The sequence below is a fragment of the Rutilus rutilus genome (genome assembly GCF_951802725.1).
Source record: "Rutilus rutilus genome assembly, chromosome: 1".
Taxonomy (NCBI): domain Eukaryota; kingdom Metazoa; phylum Chordata; class Actinopteri; order Cypriniformes; family Leuciscidae; genus Rutilus; species Rutilus rutilus.
This window is the reverse complement of record NC_140209.1, coordinates 35,495,004-35,514,509: the sequence shown is the minus strand read 5'-3', so window position 1 is coordinate 35,514,509 and position 19,506 is coordinate 35,495,004. Positions and strand designations below refer to the sequence as shown.

The following is a 19,506-nucleotide window of genomic DNA, read 5'->3' as shown; positions in this document are numbered from 1 at the left end:
CGTGTGTGTAGCCGCATTGGTGCAACTGTTCAGGCACAGCATTAGTAACGGACATGAAAAGATTTCTGTGGGAATGTGCAAAGAAACACTGCATGTTTTCTCTTTCTCTCTCTCTCTTGCAGTGAAGTGTGAGCCTTTACCACGATGTGGAGGAGGAGCTTCCATATGTGAGGGGGAGTGAGGGAGGGAACACGAGAGGCATAGAGAAGCGGAGAAGCGGAATGAGAGGAGATGAAGCCTGTTCAAGTGGTCGCATTCTGCAAGCAACACTAGCTTTTCTGGAGACCAGAAGCTTCTCAATATTATGATGACACTGAGTCATGGATATACAGTCATGGGTCATCTCATGAGCCGGTAAGTAAATACAACTGAATGAAATTCTCATACTGTCATTAGATGTGTGGACTCTCTGGCATTTACAGTCAGAACACAATGAAATTTCCTAAGACACCTCAAGAATGATGTTTAGTGTATGTATATTTAAATGATGACCTTGGACAGCATGGGCTTTGGTTTTACATGACTTATCTCCATTCATCTGAATATACCTTCACGCTACAAGATGCATTTATATAATGCATATGATTTCTAATGCGTCTGGGTTACGGTGTTTCTTTATGCAACGTGTACGTATACTCAATTTGCATTTAGTATATTTACACAAACTGCATCTCGCATGCTTCATTTACAAAAGTCATATTCTTTAACAAGTCTCTTTTGAAATCTCAATCCACATGCAGTTCATGTACTGAGATGCTTTTATTTGGCTCATGAGTTCATGAAAGTTTGACTCAATTCATTTTAAATTGCAAATGAGTTTGAAAAGGGGGTTAGACACACATGCGGTGCTGTGTGAGACAGATCCGCGCACCATTCGACAAGTGACAAAACGGATGCACTCCGTGACTGTAACCAAAGGGATCAGTTTAACAGACCTCCTTATTGAAGGACACTTCATGCTATATTCATTGGCAGCTTGGCAGCTGGCTTCACATCAAAGACAGTCAGGTGTGTTTACAAAGGGATTGTTCCCAAGCAAAGATGCCAAAAGCCAAACAACAAACTTGTGTGGTATGAATCCATAAACAACCTTACCTGCACCTTCTGATCAATAAGGCTGTAGCATAACTCACAGATCCTCAGAGCTGATCTAGTTAAGAGGCAGGTTTTTTTTTTTTTTTTTTTGCATTGGCAATTTTCCAGTCATTTCTGAAAACACTTCTATGCTGAGAGAGTGAGATGAAAAAGAGAGAGGCTCTTAAAATCTACTTTTGAAAAATAAAGATTGCTTTTGAGATCACTTTACAAATAGTCAATACACATCAACAAACCACTATTTTATTTTCAAGAAATCAAATGTCTTTTGAAATTTCGTTCTTTTTTTATTTATTTTTTCTCTCCTCTCCTTCCATCCTTTATTAAATTCATATGGATAAGGGCATTGCAGAAGCGAGAAAATAACTATGATAAATGTATCCAGGAGAGCTTCACCTCTCAGAGTAAATGGCTTCCTGTTCATTTCCTCCAATTTACTACTATAAAGGTCTTGCTAAATGAGTCATGCTCTGTTCCTGATTGAGAAAAAAATATCATGTGATCTTATGGCGTGCATTGTTTAATCAAACAAAACAGTAGATGTAATGAAATTGTTTTAGAAGAGGGACTGAAGATCAGCATTTTAATTGTATCATGATGAATGTCTGACAACCAATTATAGCCTAATAGAACATGTCCACATTTCTGCATGGAGCAGATTAGTCACCTATAGTCTGCATACTTTTATTTTAGTATTGTCAGCTGGTTATGTCACACTTTGTCAGCCTATTAAGGGAGAACATCTCTACATTTGCGTAGTTCAATTTCCTGAAAGCTCTTGCTTTCCCCACATTAATGATCCTCTTTGCAATTTCAGGTTTGCATTACTTTTCCAGAATTCACCTATTGCATTATGTTTTGTATTAAATTCAATTGTATATATATATTTTTTTTATAAATATATTCCAGCACTATTATTAACTTACTCGAGAAGCAAAAATTTTTTGAAGAAAGTAAGTTTTTTTTCACTCCAATTTTTTCTTATCCCATTGCAATTTCACACACTTTTACTTCTCAAATGAATGTATCTCAAGTCCAAATTATCAATTGAACAATTACAAATCTCAAGTCTCAAATTATATGATCTATAAGTTATGACAACATATTGACAACATACACCTGTCATCAAAATAAGTTAAGCAATTTTCAACTTTTTTTATACGTATTTTTTTTTTAAGTCAGTTTAATGTAATTTAAATTGAAATGACTTAAACCTCCAAGTTGATTGTACTTAAAAATGTAAGGCTTTTTTTTACAGTGAAGCTCACATGTAACCAGATCAGAGGCCAACTAGTTTGAAACTGGATTTATCTCAGTTGAATTTAAATCAATCAAATCAAAGCTGTAAAAATATTATTTATTGTGAAGATGTTCGGTGTTTCCATTCCCTATGTATAATTTACTATGCGTGTTTGTGAAAGATAAAACGTTATGTCTTTTTCTTTTTTATTCCCATAGCCTGATCAATATTTGAAGAGGAGAAGTCGATGCTGACTGTTTCTGAGCAACACCTATTGGGACATACTGTGGGATTAACCGTTGGTAGGCAATTGCATTCCTTCTCTTTTGTCAGATCCATAACCAACAACAGCATACTAATGTGATCCTGCCATAATCCAATGTATTCAGTCCACAATATCATGCCATTATTGACACATCTATATTTTTATCCGCAAAACAAATTCCCACTAAGATCTTTGATGATTAGAAAGTTAATTTGTCCATTTTCATTTTGATTAGCTCTCAACCAGATGGGGACATGCTCTTCATATCTTGACTAGACTGGTTTGTTGCCCTTGGAGAGGTTATGATAGCTTTCTGAAATTGATTTTAGTCTTGTCTCCATTTCATTCTCCGTTCTTCGTTGTACTTGCACCAGCTTTCATGATCTTTTGTAATCAAAATGTACTTATTTCATGTTCATCAAAATGACTTCTTGAGTCTGATCCTCCTGATATTTGCTTTCAGTGACAGTCTAGATATAAAACTTCTCATAAGGGCTTTTAAATCTCACCATAATGTGATTCAGATTCGGAAAGATTTGTGAGATTTGCAACCATGGGCTTATTCATCAAATCCCCACATGTTTTTGTGCGAGTAAAGTCCCTAGAATCTAACTCTGTGTCTTATCATTTACGACCTCTTTGCAGGTCTCTGGAACTTCACATCTTAAAATGTCAGATCACGAGGACCTGACTAAAGCCATGGGACACTGGAACGCCTCCGAGAGCTACCAGCTCAACCCAGCCAGTGTCATTGTGTCTGTGGTCTTCTCGCTCATCTTCCTCTTAGGGACCATTGGGAACAGTCTGGTACTGGCTGTGCTCCTCAGAAGTGGACAGGTTGGGTACAACACCACCAATCTGTTCATCCTCAACCTCAGTGTGGCCGATTTCTTCTTCATCATCTTCTGCGTGCCTTTCCAAGCAACCATCTACTCTCTGGAGGGTTGGGTTTTCGGGTCCTTCATGTGCAAGGTGGTTCACTTCTTCATCAACCTCACCATGTATGCTAGCAGTTTCACTTTGGCGGCGGTGTCTGTGGACAGGTGGGTGTTTTGTTTTTCCAATTATAGGCTTTTTTATTATTAAATAAACTCTCTTAAAACATTTTTCACACTCTCGCTGGTTTATTTAATTTGGCCAATATCAGGTCCAACAGTGTATATGCACATTGTCCTTGTTTCCCTTTTTCTCCAATTAATGAAATTCCCATCAGTGTCATTTCCACAACATCTCAAATTATGTTTTGTGTTTAATGGCATTCAGTGATGGAAAAATTGGTGGTGGAAATTACATTTTTGGACGAAAACAGACAACTTCTTTGTCTTGAAAAGGCTATTTTTATACATAACATTTTATCTTTTTGAACATGTAATCATATTTTTATGATGGATTGTCATAGTATAAAAATGAAAGGTCATGTGCTACTGTTTGTTTTACCCTTGTCTCAGATCAAGTATGATGAAATGATGAAGACATGGTAAAAAGGTTTAATGTGATATTCATACCCTAGTGAAAAATGAATATACTAAAATGTATTTGAAATACATGTATTTTCTGCTAAGTATATTACAAATACATTTATTTTACTTATGTACTTAATATAAATATCCTGCAAGTGCACTTTTAGTATACTAAATACTAAAGTCTGCTACATTGGAACAACTAATTTAGTACTTAACACACTTTGTGCAGAAATAGTGCTGAAGTCCAACAAAATATATACTTAAGTGTATTTGATTGTGCTAAAGTCGAACTATTGCAAGTACACTTTAGGTACACTTTAGGTTTAGGTTGCATTTAAAGACTGAAATTATACAGAGATCATACTATCATTAATAATAGATATTAAAACACATTTTAGACTTAATATGAAGAAATGTGCATTGTGCAATGAAGAAGTACTCCAAATAAAGTTTAATTATAATATTTATATCAGTAAGTATCAAGCGAGATGTCAGTACAATTTCTTTTTCTTTTTTTTTAAATACATTTTTGTATAGTTTTTTTCACTAGGGTATAGCAATCAGAATAAAATTGGAATCAAGTTTTAATAAATGTCATCAACCTCTGGGACATAAAAGTTAAAGGCCACCCTGATGATTGTACATTATACTAATACTGTCAAGTGAAGTTCATTCTAGGCATAATAACTTCGTGGCTGTATACTTTGACATAACATTTTCAATGTAGCCCCATGGGGTATAAAATGACAGCCTAAATGAGAACCTAGCAATATTGTAATTGGTCAGGGCCAGGGTTGTTATTTAATTAAATGGATCTTCTGAACACTATAGGAAGTCTTGCAAATTGCAGTGGCAAAGGTTGGAGTTTAACTGATTAAATGTCAGTGGAGTTATCAGCAACCACCCACTTCATTAACAAAACACCTCCAAAACCCAGCATCGCATTATTCCTGCCTTTACAATGAAACAGTGAAAAAAGAACCTTTAGAGGCACCCACCCATAATGCCTTAGCTAAAATTATGTTAGTGTAACGGAGGCCAGCTAGTAGTTGCTGTGCGAGTAAACCTCACTCCTCTGATCTCAATAGATGCTCTAGCGACAGATGCTAGAGGCTGCAGTCTTTAGCCTCCTTGTTAGAGTGCCTGACTCTCACGCCGGAGACCCGCACGGAGCGGGGTGTGAAGGACCCGGTGAGAGGGGTTACATTAGGCCTATTTTAACATTAAGGTCGAACTAAAGCACCAGTGATGAGTGGGACTTGCTGAATGGGAGAGCCAGGAAGCCTTTTTTTTGCCAAAATAATGGCATAAATGTAACAAGGCCACCTATACGCCGTAGTGTAATATGTTACTCACAGCCTGAGCAACAGACCCACTGCCCTCCATCCATCCTGAAAGTGTTTACCTTTGGAAAAAGCGTGTTAACCTGCTCTTTGAAAAATGGTTCTGGGCTCAGCGGAGACTGAGAATACCTATCGGAAATTACCTCACCTTCAGGTAGAAAACAAGAAGACCCATTCATCTTGTGCACAGAAACACACTGATTATATTGATCATGTGTTTTTGGTCAAACTCAATTTGAGGAAGCACCACTCATCTTTTGATGAACATTTCCTGTGCTTCTTTTATACATGACTACACTGTAAAACTGTGAAATTAAAAAGTGTAATAACTGCAAATGAAATGAGTTCATTGACTCAAATATATTAATATAAACCGAATGACTTAGAGCGTGCTTTGCGTCAGACAGTATAAGGAGAATAAATGTTGAAATTAAGTGTTATTTGGCGTGTTTTTGAACATGATCAATATAGGAATTAATAAAAGAGGAGATGTGTTAGTGTTAGAAGGGTTTCTGTTATGTTTCAGTTTTGCAGGGGCTACTACTAGTAAAGAGTAGAGCCTGTGGTTTGGTCGATGAAGAGCTGCAAAATCTTAAGCCTATGCTGCTTGTTGTTTTAAAGGTGTAGTAAGCGATTTTCTGAGTGGATGTCTCTCATAGCTGGTGTTTACGATGTAAAGAAGCCATCAATGTCTTATGCGATTGGTGCATTTCTTCTTTTGCAGGTATCTGGCCATCCGTTACCCCTTACGCTCCAGAGAACTGAGAACGCCGTGTAACGCCGTAGTCGCGATGGTGGTCATCTGGGGCCTGTCGCTTGTTTTCGCCGGGCCTTATTTGAGTTACTACGACCTCATCGATTTCGAGAACAGCAATGTGTGCGTACCTGGGTGGGAGGAGCATAACCGTAAGGTTCTGGACACCTGCACCTTCGTTTTCGGGTATGTTATTCCAGTGCTCATCGTGAGCCTTTCCTACACGCGCACCATCAAGTACCTCTGGACTGCAGTCGACCCCCTCGATGGGATGTCGGAGTCGAAACGAGCCAAGCGAAAGGTCACCAAGATGATCATCATAGTCACAGTGCTCTTTTGCATCTGCTGGCTACCGTACCATGTGGTCATTTTGTGCTACCTCTACGGAGACTTTCCCTTCAATCAGACCACGTATGCCTTCAGGCTGCTGTCCCACTGCATGGCCTACGCCAACTCCTGCCTCAACCCTATCGTTTACGCCCTGGTGTCCAAACACTTTCGCAAGGGCTTCAAGAAGGTTTTCAGCTGCATCCTCAGCAAAAAGGGACGAAATAAGGTGCACGTGGTCCATGTGGCCAACACCGTCCCTGGCTTCGAAGCGGGATCTACTGAAGTGTCTCAAATGAATGAAGAGAACGCCAGACAGAACGAGAGCGAAATGGTCAACCGCCCACTCGCAGAGCCACAGGACACCACTATGACTATAACGTTGCCCTTCCAGAATCAGCCATGAAAATAAAGCGCATGGCTAATGATGCCTTACAGAAGCCTTATTAACAAACTCAAACAGAGCCGGAGGATTTCAGCAGCTTTGATCGACATCACAATGGTTTTGCACTGAATGAGCACAGTGGAGACCGCAGTTAAGATTCAAATCGCTGTGCAAATTGAAATCGTACATTCAATTTGATTCTCGTACAAATGCATATTTGCGTTTTGCTTGGTTATGTTGGTGCCAATGCTAAACAATGTCTTATTTGCAACCTCCTCTCTTTTTTTAGCAGCATCGTCTGTTTGTTTTCTATTGAAGTGTTACCCTCTGAGCATGTTTCAATTTAATGCTGTGATGATGATTATTCTCCTGTGAAAATTTGTTTCCAATTATTCTGCGTAACACTTTAATATCTGAAGAGCCCTGTGTCTTTATGTGAGCAAAGCTGTGATTTCCTACTGTGAAGCTTTTAAGAGGACTCTTTGATTATGCTCCTCAGCTCCGCTTAACAAGCTCTTTAAAAAAGATATGCTTGCGTTAAGTACCGTATGTACTTGCTTTTACCTCTAATATTCTTTGCTGTTTTAGAAAGTCTTGAAATTATTTGATTGTTGAGTTTTATATCAATAACTACATTACATATTAAAATACAAAAGCCCTAAAACCAGGGTTATTCAGAAAATCTCAGAATACAGGCTATTCCAACAGTGTACTATGTATGATTATTGTGCTGCATTAAAGTAATATTCCGGATTCAGTACAAATTAAGCTCAACTGACAGCACTTGATGGTATGATTACTGCAAAAGGTAATTTTGAACTGTGCCTCCTTTTCTTCAAAAAGGCGAAAATCTGGGTTACAGTAGCGGTTTACAATATAAGTGAATTGAATCAATAATGGGGGTGTGAAATATTAAGTGTCATGACATGGATTTTTTATATATATATATATATATATATATATATATATATATATATATATATATATATATATATATATATATATATGTGGGAAAACTATTATTTTCAACCTTCATTCTGACCCTCTGTCTGAAATGATAAGTTTTTAAAGGGCTAATCATGATGGCTATTCTTTGCGAACTCTTCAATATACTGTGCCTCATAAACAAAAAAAAAAAAAATGCTCAGAACTAACATATAATCCTCCGACGCAATCCGGGATTAAAACAAATCATCCACTTGTTTTCCGACGCTGAGATCCTTCTGAAGTCTGTACAAAGATGCAAACTAGCTGTTTAAACTGGACGCGTAAAAGCGAACATTTTCACTCTTTCATATGTCCTGTTGTCGACAGACTCGAGTTAATATGATTTTAGTATGAAAGAAATGTTTACTAACCTTTTCTGTGCAAAATATATTTACATTTTTACAATGCTGTTGGCATGACAACATCTACAACGACCATAAAAATAATGAAAACAACTTTACATCTCAAATAACACACAAGTTTTAACAGAATAATCAATGTAAGCGCTTAAAGCTATAAGCTTCACATTTATGCTTTTAAATCCTTAAAAAAACCCTTTTTATTTCTATTGGACTAAAAATCTTCTCTTAGCTTTTTCTCAAAGAAAAAAAGAGATACGAAAAAAATAAAAAAATAAAATAGTGTGTGTTATAATCAACATTATGGCACAAATGCTGTCGATTGAGCTTAACTTGTACAGAACCTGGAATATTTCTTATCTGTCTCCAGTTAATTTATGACGTATAATGTACTGTAGCTACACAACAAGTGTTTTGTTGGAAGTTTTGAATTTGATGTTGACAGTGATTTTCAATAAAATATGCATTGGTATTCCTTTTGGGCCAGAATAATGTTTTAATATATGCAAATAAATCAGAAGATAAATGAACCCAGTGTATTTAGCAGTAGGCTGAGCAACCTTGAACCAGCCTTTGGGAGATGATTCATAGCAGATCAAACTGTATTTCCCCTGGAGGCTCAATGAGAGAGCAGCAGCATTAAGTGAAAATTAAAATTTAATGTCTTCAACTGAAAAACAACTTGAAGTCAAAGGAGTGAGGGAAGCATTGACGCACATACCATAAAAAACAATCAGTTCAGATGCACATTCCAACAACATAGTCTAAACTAAGAAAAAGGTACGAACAAATAATTTCAATATTGTCATAGCTTTTAGAGGCTTTCTTTAAAAATGTCCTCCATCTTATTCAAGGCAGACTTTCTAAACCTCATAAATTATAATGTTTCATCACTTGGAGAAGCACTTTGGTAATCATTTCAAATCAGCCCAGAAAGACGCTTTCTTTCTACCAGATATTCTGAGTTTATGTTTATTTATTATGGTCATGGGCTATTTATTCTTATTACACTCGTTGCTTTTTTTTTGAAAATGTAACACTAAAACATTGCTCATAAATATGGAACAAACCAGTCATGAAAAATGTAAAAAGCTTTAATATCAAGTTCTCATCAGTAATGCAACAAAGAAAATGAAGCCTCGGTTGGCTTGTTCACATTATTTGAAAGCTTCCATAAACAATTAAGCACCCGCTGCAATTTCTACGCACTTATGGCAGTTAGTTCAACCAAGGATGTTTATTGAATCTCTCTGTGTCATTACAGTTAATTTAGCACATCTGTCAAGCTGTAGAATTAAGAAGCCATTTCCTAATGCTTGGAATGATCTGACCATATGAACGTCAATGTCTAACTTTGATCTTACAGAAAATAAAGAATTTAATATGCTAACATCTCCTTTTAGGGATGGATGTTTTGCCAAACTGTTTGGAGACCACGATGAGATCAACACTGCAACCTGTTGGCAACAGTATTTATTCCTCTCAGCACTCCACTGTTTCCTGAGAAAACGCCATTTATTAAACACTCTAATATGTTAACCTACTTAATCTACTTAATGTCGTGACATTATTTGTCCAGGGTCTATTTCAATAGGCATCGAAAGGAACGTAAAATGCATTTGATTGGCTGAACAGCGTCAAGAGCGCTGATGCACAGTCGCACTAGGAATTTTCACTGTCAATCTGTGCATGAGTGGTGGGGATTTTCCAATGACTCTTTCTGCATGTTACATGGTTACTCCAGTGGATGGCAACACGTCTTATTAGTGAGTCGTTGAATCATTCACTCAACCTATTTGTTCAAACTAGGGCTGTCACTTTACGTTCGAAAATCGATTGCACAATCGATCGGACCAACCAACACAAGTTTTGAAAACGAAAATAGGGAATCGATTTTAATGGCCTTCTCTCTGAGCTCGTCCAGCTCGTCACGATACGCCCTCAGCGAACACGCGTCACACAGCAACTGCAGGCTCTGACAAACACACATAACAGCAAATTATACTTCTGCATAATGTGTCTCTTTTTACTACAAAAATGTGAATTCTGCCGGTATTCAGACAGTCTCATGCATACAGATACAGATTCGGGCTACGGTCTACAATCGCCTACGTAGGCTAAATTTGTTTGACATTTCTAATGGTAAACACAGCCATGTTGAAGCCTGCAGTAATGTTTTTCATTGGTGTTATGGCAGTCCACTCTGCTTATTGTTTTTCGAAAATGTTGCACTCCTGTTTGTCATTGTGCCCGAAACTTCACGCCAATAAATCATCAGAAATATTGTTAGAATTATATGTTAGTGTTTAATGTTCTATTATTTTAAAATTTAAAAGTTTTTCTGCTATGTGTGAGTTTTTGGCGTTATCATTGTGCTGAAGAGTAGAGCCTGTGGTTCAGTTGACAATTGGCTGAACTCCACTAAAGGGATTGTATAATGCCCTTTTCACAAGATGTAAAATAAGTCTTTGATATTGCACTCACACAGACATGCACTGAACATTTCAAAAACTTTTAGCCTTTTATGTTCAAATCGGATTCAGATAAAGATGGAGAGACTCAAGAAGTGACAACATGTATAATGCAACAGGACATTTCTGAATGGTTAGTTAATGAATTTATGTAGTTTGTGTGTAGTTATCTTCTAGTCATTGATCAGCATATTCTGTCTTGATAATCTATAAATCGTGTTCCGGGGGCGGGGTTTATGTAAATTTTAGGGTTTGTGATGTCACTAACCCGGGCTTAATGTCATGTAGTCCCTACCAGCTGTTTGTTGTAGTCCTTAAAAAGCAATTTCTTTAAAAGCAAATATCTCCCTTTGCTTTGAACTTTGAGCATTTTAACTTTGCAGATGTTGTTTATGCTCAAACAGCAACATTACACACTAACTAAAGTTAAAAAAGTGAAATCATAATCAACCAGCCCTTTAAGACTTTAATGACTATATTTTATTAGTAATGACTGTGCACTCCTCAGCACAGTGATAGTCTCTTGGCTAAATACTTATGCAGGTGTGCTTGTGCTTTTAATTACTAGCTTGAAAATATGCAACATTTATGTAAATAATAAAAAAATATAAGAAATATATTACATTATATATTTCTCTATGTATGTGTGGGGCGTGTTTATTTTGCATGAGTAAATATATCTGACCACATATACATCTATATATTATGAAGTGTATTACTGAATATAAAATTACACACATTATGATATATTAGTAAATATATTGTCACATATTCAATATATTGTATTATATTAACACAATTTATTATTCGGTATATTTTCAAATATATGGTTAACCCATTTAATACCATTCATATATGGGAAATATATTTCCGTTCCGTAAGGGCAAGACTGTCCCAGGTCGCAAAAATGCCAAAGCTCAATGCCCTTGACTCACACTATCTCTAATACTACTTTGGAGAGATATTTATAGCTCAGCATATTCCATATTCAATCGTTCCTGTTGTTCAGGAACTCACATGCCCAGAGGAAAACTTTACACTGTGCAAGTTAAATGAATTGATTATGCTCATGGATTTAAGCCCTGTGTTTCCTTAGTTCCTTTGTCCGGTCATTTTAAAGGGGACCTATTTTGCCCCTTTTTACAAGATATAATATAAGTCTCAGTTGTCCCCAGAATGTGTCTGTGAAGTTTCAGCTTAAAATACCCCTTAGATAATTTATTGTACAAGTGTAACAGCTCATTCCATTGTGACATCTTTGGAACTATTTTAGTTGGAACAAAAAAAATAATAGACAAATCAATATAAAGCAACATCATACTCAAAATCGTGCAGCTAGATCTGTCCCGCCAGCCTTGATTTCATTCACATAAAAAAAAAACACGACGTCAAACCTCACTATGGTCCATTGGTCTCTACCATCCTCTGATCACGAACACATTAATGTTGTTTATATATCTGACTCAAGAGGCACTTAGTCAAGATTCTAATTAGACAGCCAAGCCTGAGCTTCTTCAATTAAGAGTAATTTATTTGCTGAAGACATCTCAATGATAAGATTTCAGAGACATAAACAGATACAGTTTATTAACAGCACAAGCAATATTATGAACGACTTTAACTTATATCCTCAAAAAGGCGCATGTGCACATTTGTGTTAAGCCAAGAGAGTAAATTACCTTGTGCTGTTCCTGCCACTCTAAGATCAATAACAACAGCTCAGCTGAGTCTTTCTGGTGGCCATGTAATCCATCACATAGCATGTGCAATAAACACTACCACATGTTGCCAGGCACACCCAATAAAAAATGTGATTTAGGGGACTGTTTCTAGGGCCACTTCTTTGGATCTGATTACCATGGAAAGAAGTTGAACATCTGGCTCTTTTGCCCATCTTCAGGTGGATAATAACATTTCCTGAAATGGATGGAAAATATCTACTGTGGAAGATTGTTATTTGCATCTGGGGACAGAGTGAGAGATTTTACATCCTCCATCATATAGATTCAACCCTACCTAATGATAACACTTTCAATATTTAATCATTTTAATATTGTTCCTCTAATTTGCACCTCTTGGTACGTGATTAAATAAAACCTGCTCTCTTTTCTTTCGCTCTGTGCATTTTAATGTAGCTCAAAATAAAGCTGGATGCTGGCTTAGGCATAAATTCAAAAGAGCTCAGATTTTATTCCAGAGTTTCTACATTTCTCCCCCGTGTTTGGTCATTTAACGTGATGGACTATTTAACTGGCTAGCAATCATGTTCTCAGCCTCACTGCTGGTAGGTCAATTAATGCTTTTCTCTCATTAAAACCAGGTCATAGCTTTACACATGCCATATCTGTTCTCTTAACGTGAAGCCACTTGCTAAAAACATACTTTGTGCATCTATATAGCAGTTTTTACATTTTTGGAGAATGGGGGAAGATTCGTGTGAAATAACAGTTTATCAACGGCTTCATGCTAATAAACTTCAATCAAAGTCCTGCAAGCCATATCATCAATTGTATGACTGTGTAAAATGTCGCACTCTTATCAAAAACTCCCCAAAATGTCAAGACGCGTTCTTCTGATCCAGATCCAAACTAGAGACAGCTCAAGTGTGCCATGACAAAGTAGGGCAATTTTTGGCATCATCTTTTGCTCTATCAGCGGCTGTCAGGCATGCTAACCCATTCCTACTCTCTTAATGAAGCATAGCCTGTGGGAGCGTGGCAGGGCTTTTGTCACAGTTTCAAGGCAGCAGAATGTGCCTCAACCAGTCAGACAATCGATTCAGAACGTGGGTGTGCATAAGTGATAAAGAGTCTATTGAAATATAACCAACTTTAAGTAATGTCTTGTTTTTTCAATTCAGCTGTACAGAGGATGTGATTTTGCTGATGTAGAATCCTGCTGATTACTAATAGGGCTGAAAATCCAATCAATCACAACTGAATGGAGTCATTATTTACTGACTGTAATTATATATTTGTAATAAATAAAAAGCCCTACGTCAAGATAATTCAAAGGTACAAACATTACATTGTTCTGTTGTATTTTCATAGAGTTTTTCACTAAACATAAGCTTATCACTGGCCTACAGCTTACAAACCAAGTCAGTGATTTGTAAGCCATCTGGCTCTGATCGTGGTTTGTTGGAGAGGATATGCTTTGTAATCTTTTCCAAGCTGATAACCACTTCTTTTTTTTTGTGATGGTCTTCAGAAATTTGCTTCCTTTGTTGATGGAGCTACAGTCACAATGCTGTCAAGTTCACTCTGAAGATGGAATCACGCCATGTCAAAATTGAGATTCTGACTTGTAAAAAGTGGTCATGTCCTTGTAGAAATCGAAATTACAACTACAGTACATTTTGAGACTAATACAGGACAGTACAGACAGTTCACCCCAATAAATGAAAGTTCATTCTTACCCTCAAGTTGTTCTAAACCTGTATACATTTTCTTTGTTACGCTGAACACAAAGGATGATATTTTGAAGATTGTCGGTAACCAGAACAGTTAATCGACCCCATTGGATAAAAAATAAATAAATACTATGGAAGTCATTGGTTCCCCTTAACTGCCCCTTTGGTTACAAACATTCTTCAAAATATCTTCTTTTGTGTTTAACAGAACAAAGACATTTATTTGGAACAAGTTGAGGGTGAGTAAATGGTGACATAATTTTCATTTTTGTGTTATCTATCCATTTAATGTTTTAATAATGCAAGAATAATCTGGAAATAAATTAAAGGCAAACAATACAGTTAGCTCAAGTCGTTCCAAACCTGGATGACTTTCGTTCTTCAGTGGAACATAAAAAGAGATATTTGGATGAATGGATGACCAGATCATTTTGGTTCATATAGACTTCCATTGAATTGTTTTGTCCAAACTGTTTAGTTACCAACATTCATCCAAATATCTCATTATGTTCCACAAAAGAAGGTCATATATGTTTGGTAGGTCCCACTAAATAATTTATAAGGTTTGCATAATGATTGTTACTTGCTATGTTGTGGTTTTGTCTACTGATTACTCAAATTTCACTGATTCATTCTGGCATACATTTTTTGCAAACACATAATTCTGAATCAGATGAAGCATACAGAAACTTCCAAGGTTGTCATCTAGTAATTACAGTAATTACAACACTGGCGTAAACGCAGCATGTGTGTAAGGGCAAAAGTCTGATTTATAGGCCTACTAGGCAAAACTAGCCCAAAAAACCCATTTCACCGATTAACTCTGATACATGGAGTTGGGCACACAAACGCTTTTTTCAAGACTGCAATAAAATGCAAACACATACAACGTTAGCAATGTGCACAAGCTCTGTACATCCTAAAAGGCATGGCTAACAGTTCGAAACAGAAGTTACAGAAGGTGTGAATTTAATAAACCTGAAAACACATTTTACGAAATGTGGCAACAAACAGACACATCATTTAAGACAAGCTTTCACGTTTTCACATGCCGTAAAAAGATGTATAACTGCCTTTTCTCATCAAATCTCAAACACAAGGTTGTCTCCAATGTCTTCCGCAGTAATGCTCACAATTTTGAGACAGCTAAACAGGATCAAAGCCATACTCTTGCATAAAAGCAATTAGCCAAATGTGGCAGAGGGATGATGTGGCATTCCAAATACATTCTCAAAGGGCACACTTCACAAGATGCTACTTCAAATCTGAAAGAAATGTATGTATCCTTTCCATGTCTCCATTCATCAACAATTTCAGGTAAAATCCCATCAATGTAAATCTCGTGTGTGTGTGTGTGTGTGTGTGTGTGTGTGTGTGTGTGTGTGTGTGTGTGTGTGTGTGTGTGTGTGTGTGTGTGTGTGTGTGTGTGTGTGTGTGTGTGTGTGTGTGTGTGTGTGTGTGTGTGTGTGTTTTAAGCCTGGCCACATGGCCTTTGCACAAGTTATTGCATATTTAAAGCTGTGAAGAAATAATTTTTCTATATTCATTATTTATGTTAAAGGGTTACTTCAGGATTTAGCATTAAGCTTTGTATTAGTAGAAAACCTGTAGTATTTTCGAATTACCGTGCTTTCCACCCTCATATCCCCCTGAGACAAGAGATTTATGTATTTTTTGTCTGGAAAAAATCCTCCGATGACGCAAAAATCGTCATTTTGCGTCATCGGAGGATTTTCTGGCCAGAGGCTAAAGACTACAGGCAGTAGATGGCGTTGTTCCGCATGTTTTCAGCCCGCCCATACAGGGTGGGATCTCACTCACAGAATGTACACAGTGTCAGCCGTCTTTCTTTGGAAGCTAGCTAGCAGGCTCTTGTTCTGTGGAGAAAGCTGAATAGCAGGAGAAAGCTGAGTAAGTAACCATCCTCCTTTTCCCGGACTTGTCCGGCGGACGAGATCGTTCAAAATGTCCGGGATTCAGCTTTTGCGTTCTGCGGTCGCTATTCCTTGTTTACATGCACACCTTTTGTTTCAATCTAACTGAATTCATTCCGATTGGTGAATTTGAATGTAGTGTTTACATGAACGCTAAACAAGTGATCGGTTGATGTGCGTTTTACCATTGCTAAGAAAAATTCCCGCTCCTCCGTGAGAGATGCGAGACCCGGCGCGTCTCAGTAATCACGCCACCGGCCTCGCGCCGTTCTCCCGCGGCCGTCAGCCTCGTCCTGCTCGCCACAGTAAACATGATGAATGAATGGCGACTGTAGAACGCAAAAGCCGAATCCCGGACATTTTGGGCTATCTCTAAATCCCTCGCAAACTCATCACGTAGGCTAGCTTTGTTGTTTTAAACTGCGCACTCTTACCGGTAGGCGTGGCCTCCTAAGACAGCGAAGCAAGTGCATTCTGGGAGTTGTTGTCTTTCATCCACATAAGCCAAAAATACATTTTCTGGCTTTTCTCAGTCTAGAAAGCTCCAAATTCAAAAATTTCTACTTAAATGACCTATTTTAAATACACATTCATCTCCCAGAGGTGAAGTATCCCTTTAATAATTCAGGATGTGTCTAGTGCTTCAGCTTGATCTTTCCCTGTACCACTTTCCACAGGTCTTTGAGAGCAAAGATCAGCTCAGTCCACCATTTATGTTTTCTGTCGGCTGATCTGCCTTACTGAAGATAGTTTGCATGGCTCAACTGTTTTCAAAATCCTCCTCCTCTTGAACAAAATTGCACAGGTCTTAGGAGAGAGGAAGCAGATGGCCTAACTCTCTTCAGTTGCTCGTACCCTCATTTACCTATGCTATTCCCATAAAAACATGTTTTGTGATATAATGAAAATCCAGTTCTTAAGGGTTGATATATTTGAATTGCTGATGAGCAATCATTTATGAGACAGTGAGTAATCCAAAAACAAAAAGATTATTTTCAGGAGAAGTGTGCACTTTCTACAGCTTTTTTTTATATAATAATTGTTGTTTTCAAACCTACAGACATTTACAAAAGGCTTTGAATGGAAAAAATATTTCAAATATTCCAAACTTTTTCTCTCTATCACAAATATTTTTTCTTTATAGCAGCTTTTTGCAACCACATAATTGTTTTTTCCTTTATATAAATATTTTCAATTATTGTACCTTATGCAGCCATTTCAGATAGAATGCAAATGTCTTACCAACACCATTTCAATAGCATGGTTGTGCAACATGAGCTCTATCATCTGTGACAGCCTGTCAAGGACTTGGTTTTCCATGAGGATTGTGCAATGCAAGGATGTACGTAGGTATCCATTGACCAATGTGAATCTCATTTAAGAGGATTCAGCTGTGCTCTCAGAAATCCAATTCACTGCATGTATTCCCCCTTGATTTCAAACTGACCCTGCTCTTTCTACACCTTTAAAATGGACCATCTGCGTTCTTCTTATTAACTGAATTCATGTCGTGACCAGATCAACTTGTTAAACTCTCACAGGAAAGAATCAAGAAGAGGCATAACTATCCATAAAGTATTATAGTTTACACCAAGCAAACTCCACTCAAATGAATTGTGTTGGAAAAGCCGATTAGCCACGTGGGTTTAAAGGGATAGTTCACCCAAAAATGATTTACTCAAACTCAAGTCATCCTACGTGTATAGACATTCTTCTTTCAGACAAATACAATCAGAGTTATACTAAAACATGTCCTGGCTCTACCAAGCTTTATAATGGCAGTGAATTGCTGTTTTTGTTTTGTTAAGTCCATTAAAGTGCACCTATCCATCATAAAAGTGCTCCACACAGCTCCGGGGGGGTTAATAAAGGCCTTCTGAAGTGAAGCGATGCATTTGTGTAAGAAAAATATCCATATTTAACAGGTTACAAAGTAAAATTCTAGCTCCCGGACAAACGATCATACGCAGTCTTACTTACGCAACTTTCGCAACTTATGACATCAGAAGTAGCGTAGTGCGTCATGGTGTAGCGTAAATATCAGCAGTACGTCGCATTACTCGAATAAGTTGCGCTTAGACTTAAGTCGAATCAGTATGTTCGTTTGGCCGGAAGCTAGTTCCCCGGAGCCGTGTGTGGAGTTCGTTTATGATGGGGATGCACTTTGATGGACTTCAAAACAGAAACAGCGATTCACTGCCATTATAAAGCTTGGAAGAGCCAGGACATTTTTTTATATAACTCGTATGTCAAGTCGTATGTCATATAAATGTCATATACACCTAGGATGACTTGAGGGTGAGTAAATCATGGGTTCATTTTAATTTTTGGGTGAACTATCCCTTTAATGTTCGCTATGTCCAAATTTGGTGGAAACATAGTTAGGTTCTCACCAGTTCCCACTGCTACTACTTAACACTTTCTTTTGAAGAATGATGCTATACCTAGAAGACAGTGTTTGCTTGAACTCTATGTAACACAAGGTCTGCCTGCAACATGACTAAGTTAAACATACTATTTTGTATCTGTTTAACATGACTGCTGTCATGTTTCCAAGATTTTCAGATATTTAATTCTTACAAAGGGCGTTTTGCACGTATGAGAGAGAATTTAACAGACAACTTGCATTGCTACACTGTTAGAAAAATCTGTAGAAATTACAGTATTACTGGCAGCTACTTGCCAGTAACTTACTGTAGATTTAAATTGATGTTATTTACTGGCAACAATTTGTTAAAAATTAAATGAACATTAAACATTAACAAGTCTTTGTCTTTACAGAATAAAACTATAAAATAACAGCCTCATGCAAAGCATTCTGGGAACCAAAATCTGAAGGAAAAAAAAAAACAGAAAAAGGTTGATGAAGATTTCTGGTTCCCAGAATGCTTTGCATGAGGCTGTTATTTTATAGTTTTATTCTGTAAAGACAAAGACTTGTTAATGTTTAATGTTCATTTAACTTTGAACAAACTGTTGCCAGTAAATAGCATAAATTTAAATCTACAGTAAGTTACTGGCAAACAGCTGCATAACTACAGCAAATTTTTTACAGTGTATATATACAGTCAAACATCTATGGATCTACATTGCTAAGTGCACAAACCACATTAAATAAAGAACAAGTTTGTTGTGAATCTAACATTCCATCCCCACCAAAGCACGAAGTTGTGTCTGATTTATTTCCAAGGTCACCAAGCATTTACAGTTGGCTCTGTATTCAAAGAGAAATGCACGTCTAAGTAAAGGTGCATTGCACACTGCTCATTATGAAAAGCACTGAAATCTTTCTGCAGGCTTTCTGTGTAGGTGTGCAAGTACACCGCATTTCCCAGAGATGCTTCTCTTTGAACAGATTAGATGATAAGCGGTAAGACTGCAGAGGAGATTCTCATGGGAAATATATTTCTCTAATTATTTGTGGAAATAACGGAGGCTGTATTTTGCTCATGTTTTCGACACCTGCCATTT

General features: G+C 37.2%; 1 protein-coding gene across 1 annotated transcript; it reads left to right on the top strand.

Annotated features, from left to right (window-relative positions):
* Positions 1–237: 237 nt before the first annotated feature.
* galr2b (galanin receptor 2b) lies at positions 238–7,769 on the top strand. Its single transcript, XM_084433456.1, has 4 exons — positions 238–354; positions 2,554–2,637; positions 3,246–3,643; positions 6,131–7,769. The coding sequence occupies exons 3-4, from the start codon at positions 3,270–3,272 to the stop codon at positions 6,891–6,893; spliced, it is 1,137 nt and encodes a 378-aa protein (XP_084289582.1). The 5' UTR covers positions 238–354; positions 2,554–2,637; positions 3,246–3,269; the 3' UTR covers positions 6,894–7,769.
* The last annotated feature ends 11,737 nt before the right edge of the window (positions 7,770–19,506 follow it).

Bases quoted from the DNA above. Each gene is read 5' to 3' on its own strand.
- galr2b (XM_084433456.1), top strand. From the start codon at position 3,270: ATGTCAGATCACGAGGACCTGACTAAAGCCATGGGACACTGGAACGCC. The intron at 3,644-6,130 runs GTGGGTGTTTTG...CTTCTTTTGCAG, and splicing joins GCGGCGGTGTCTGTGGACAG to GTATCTGGCCATCCGTTACC.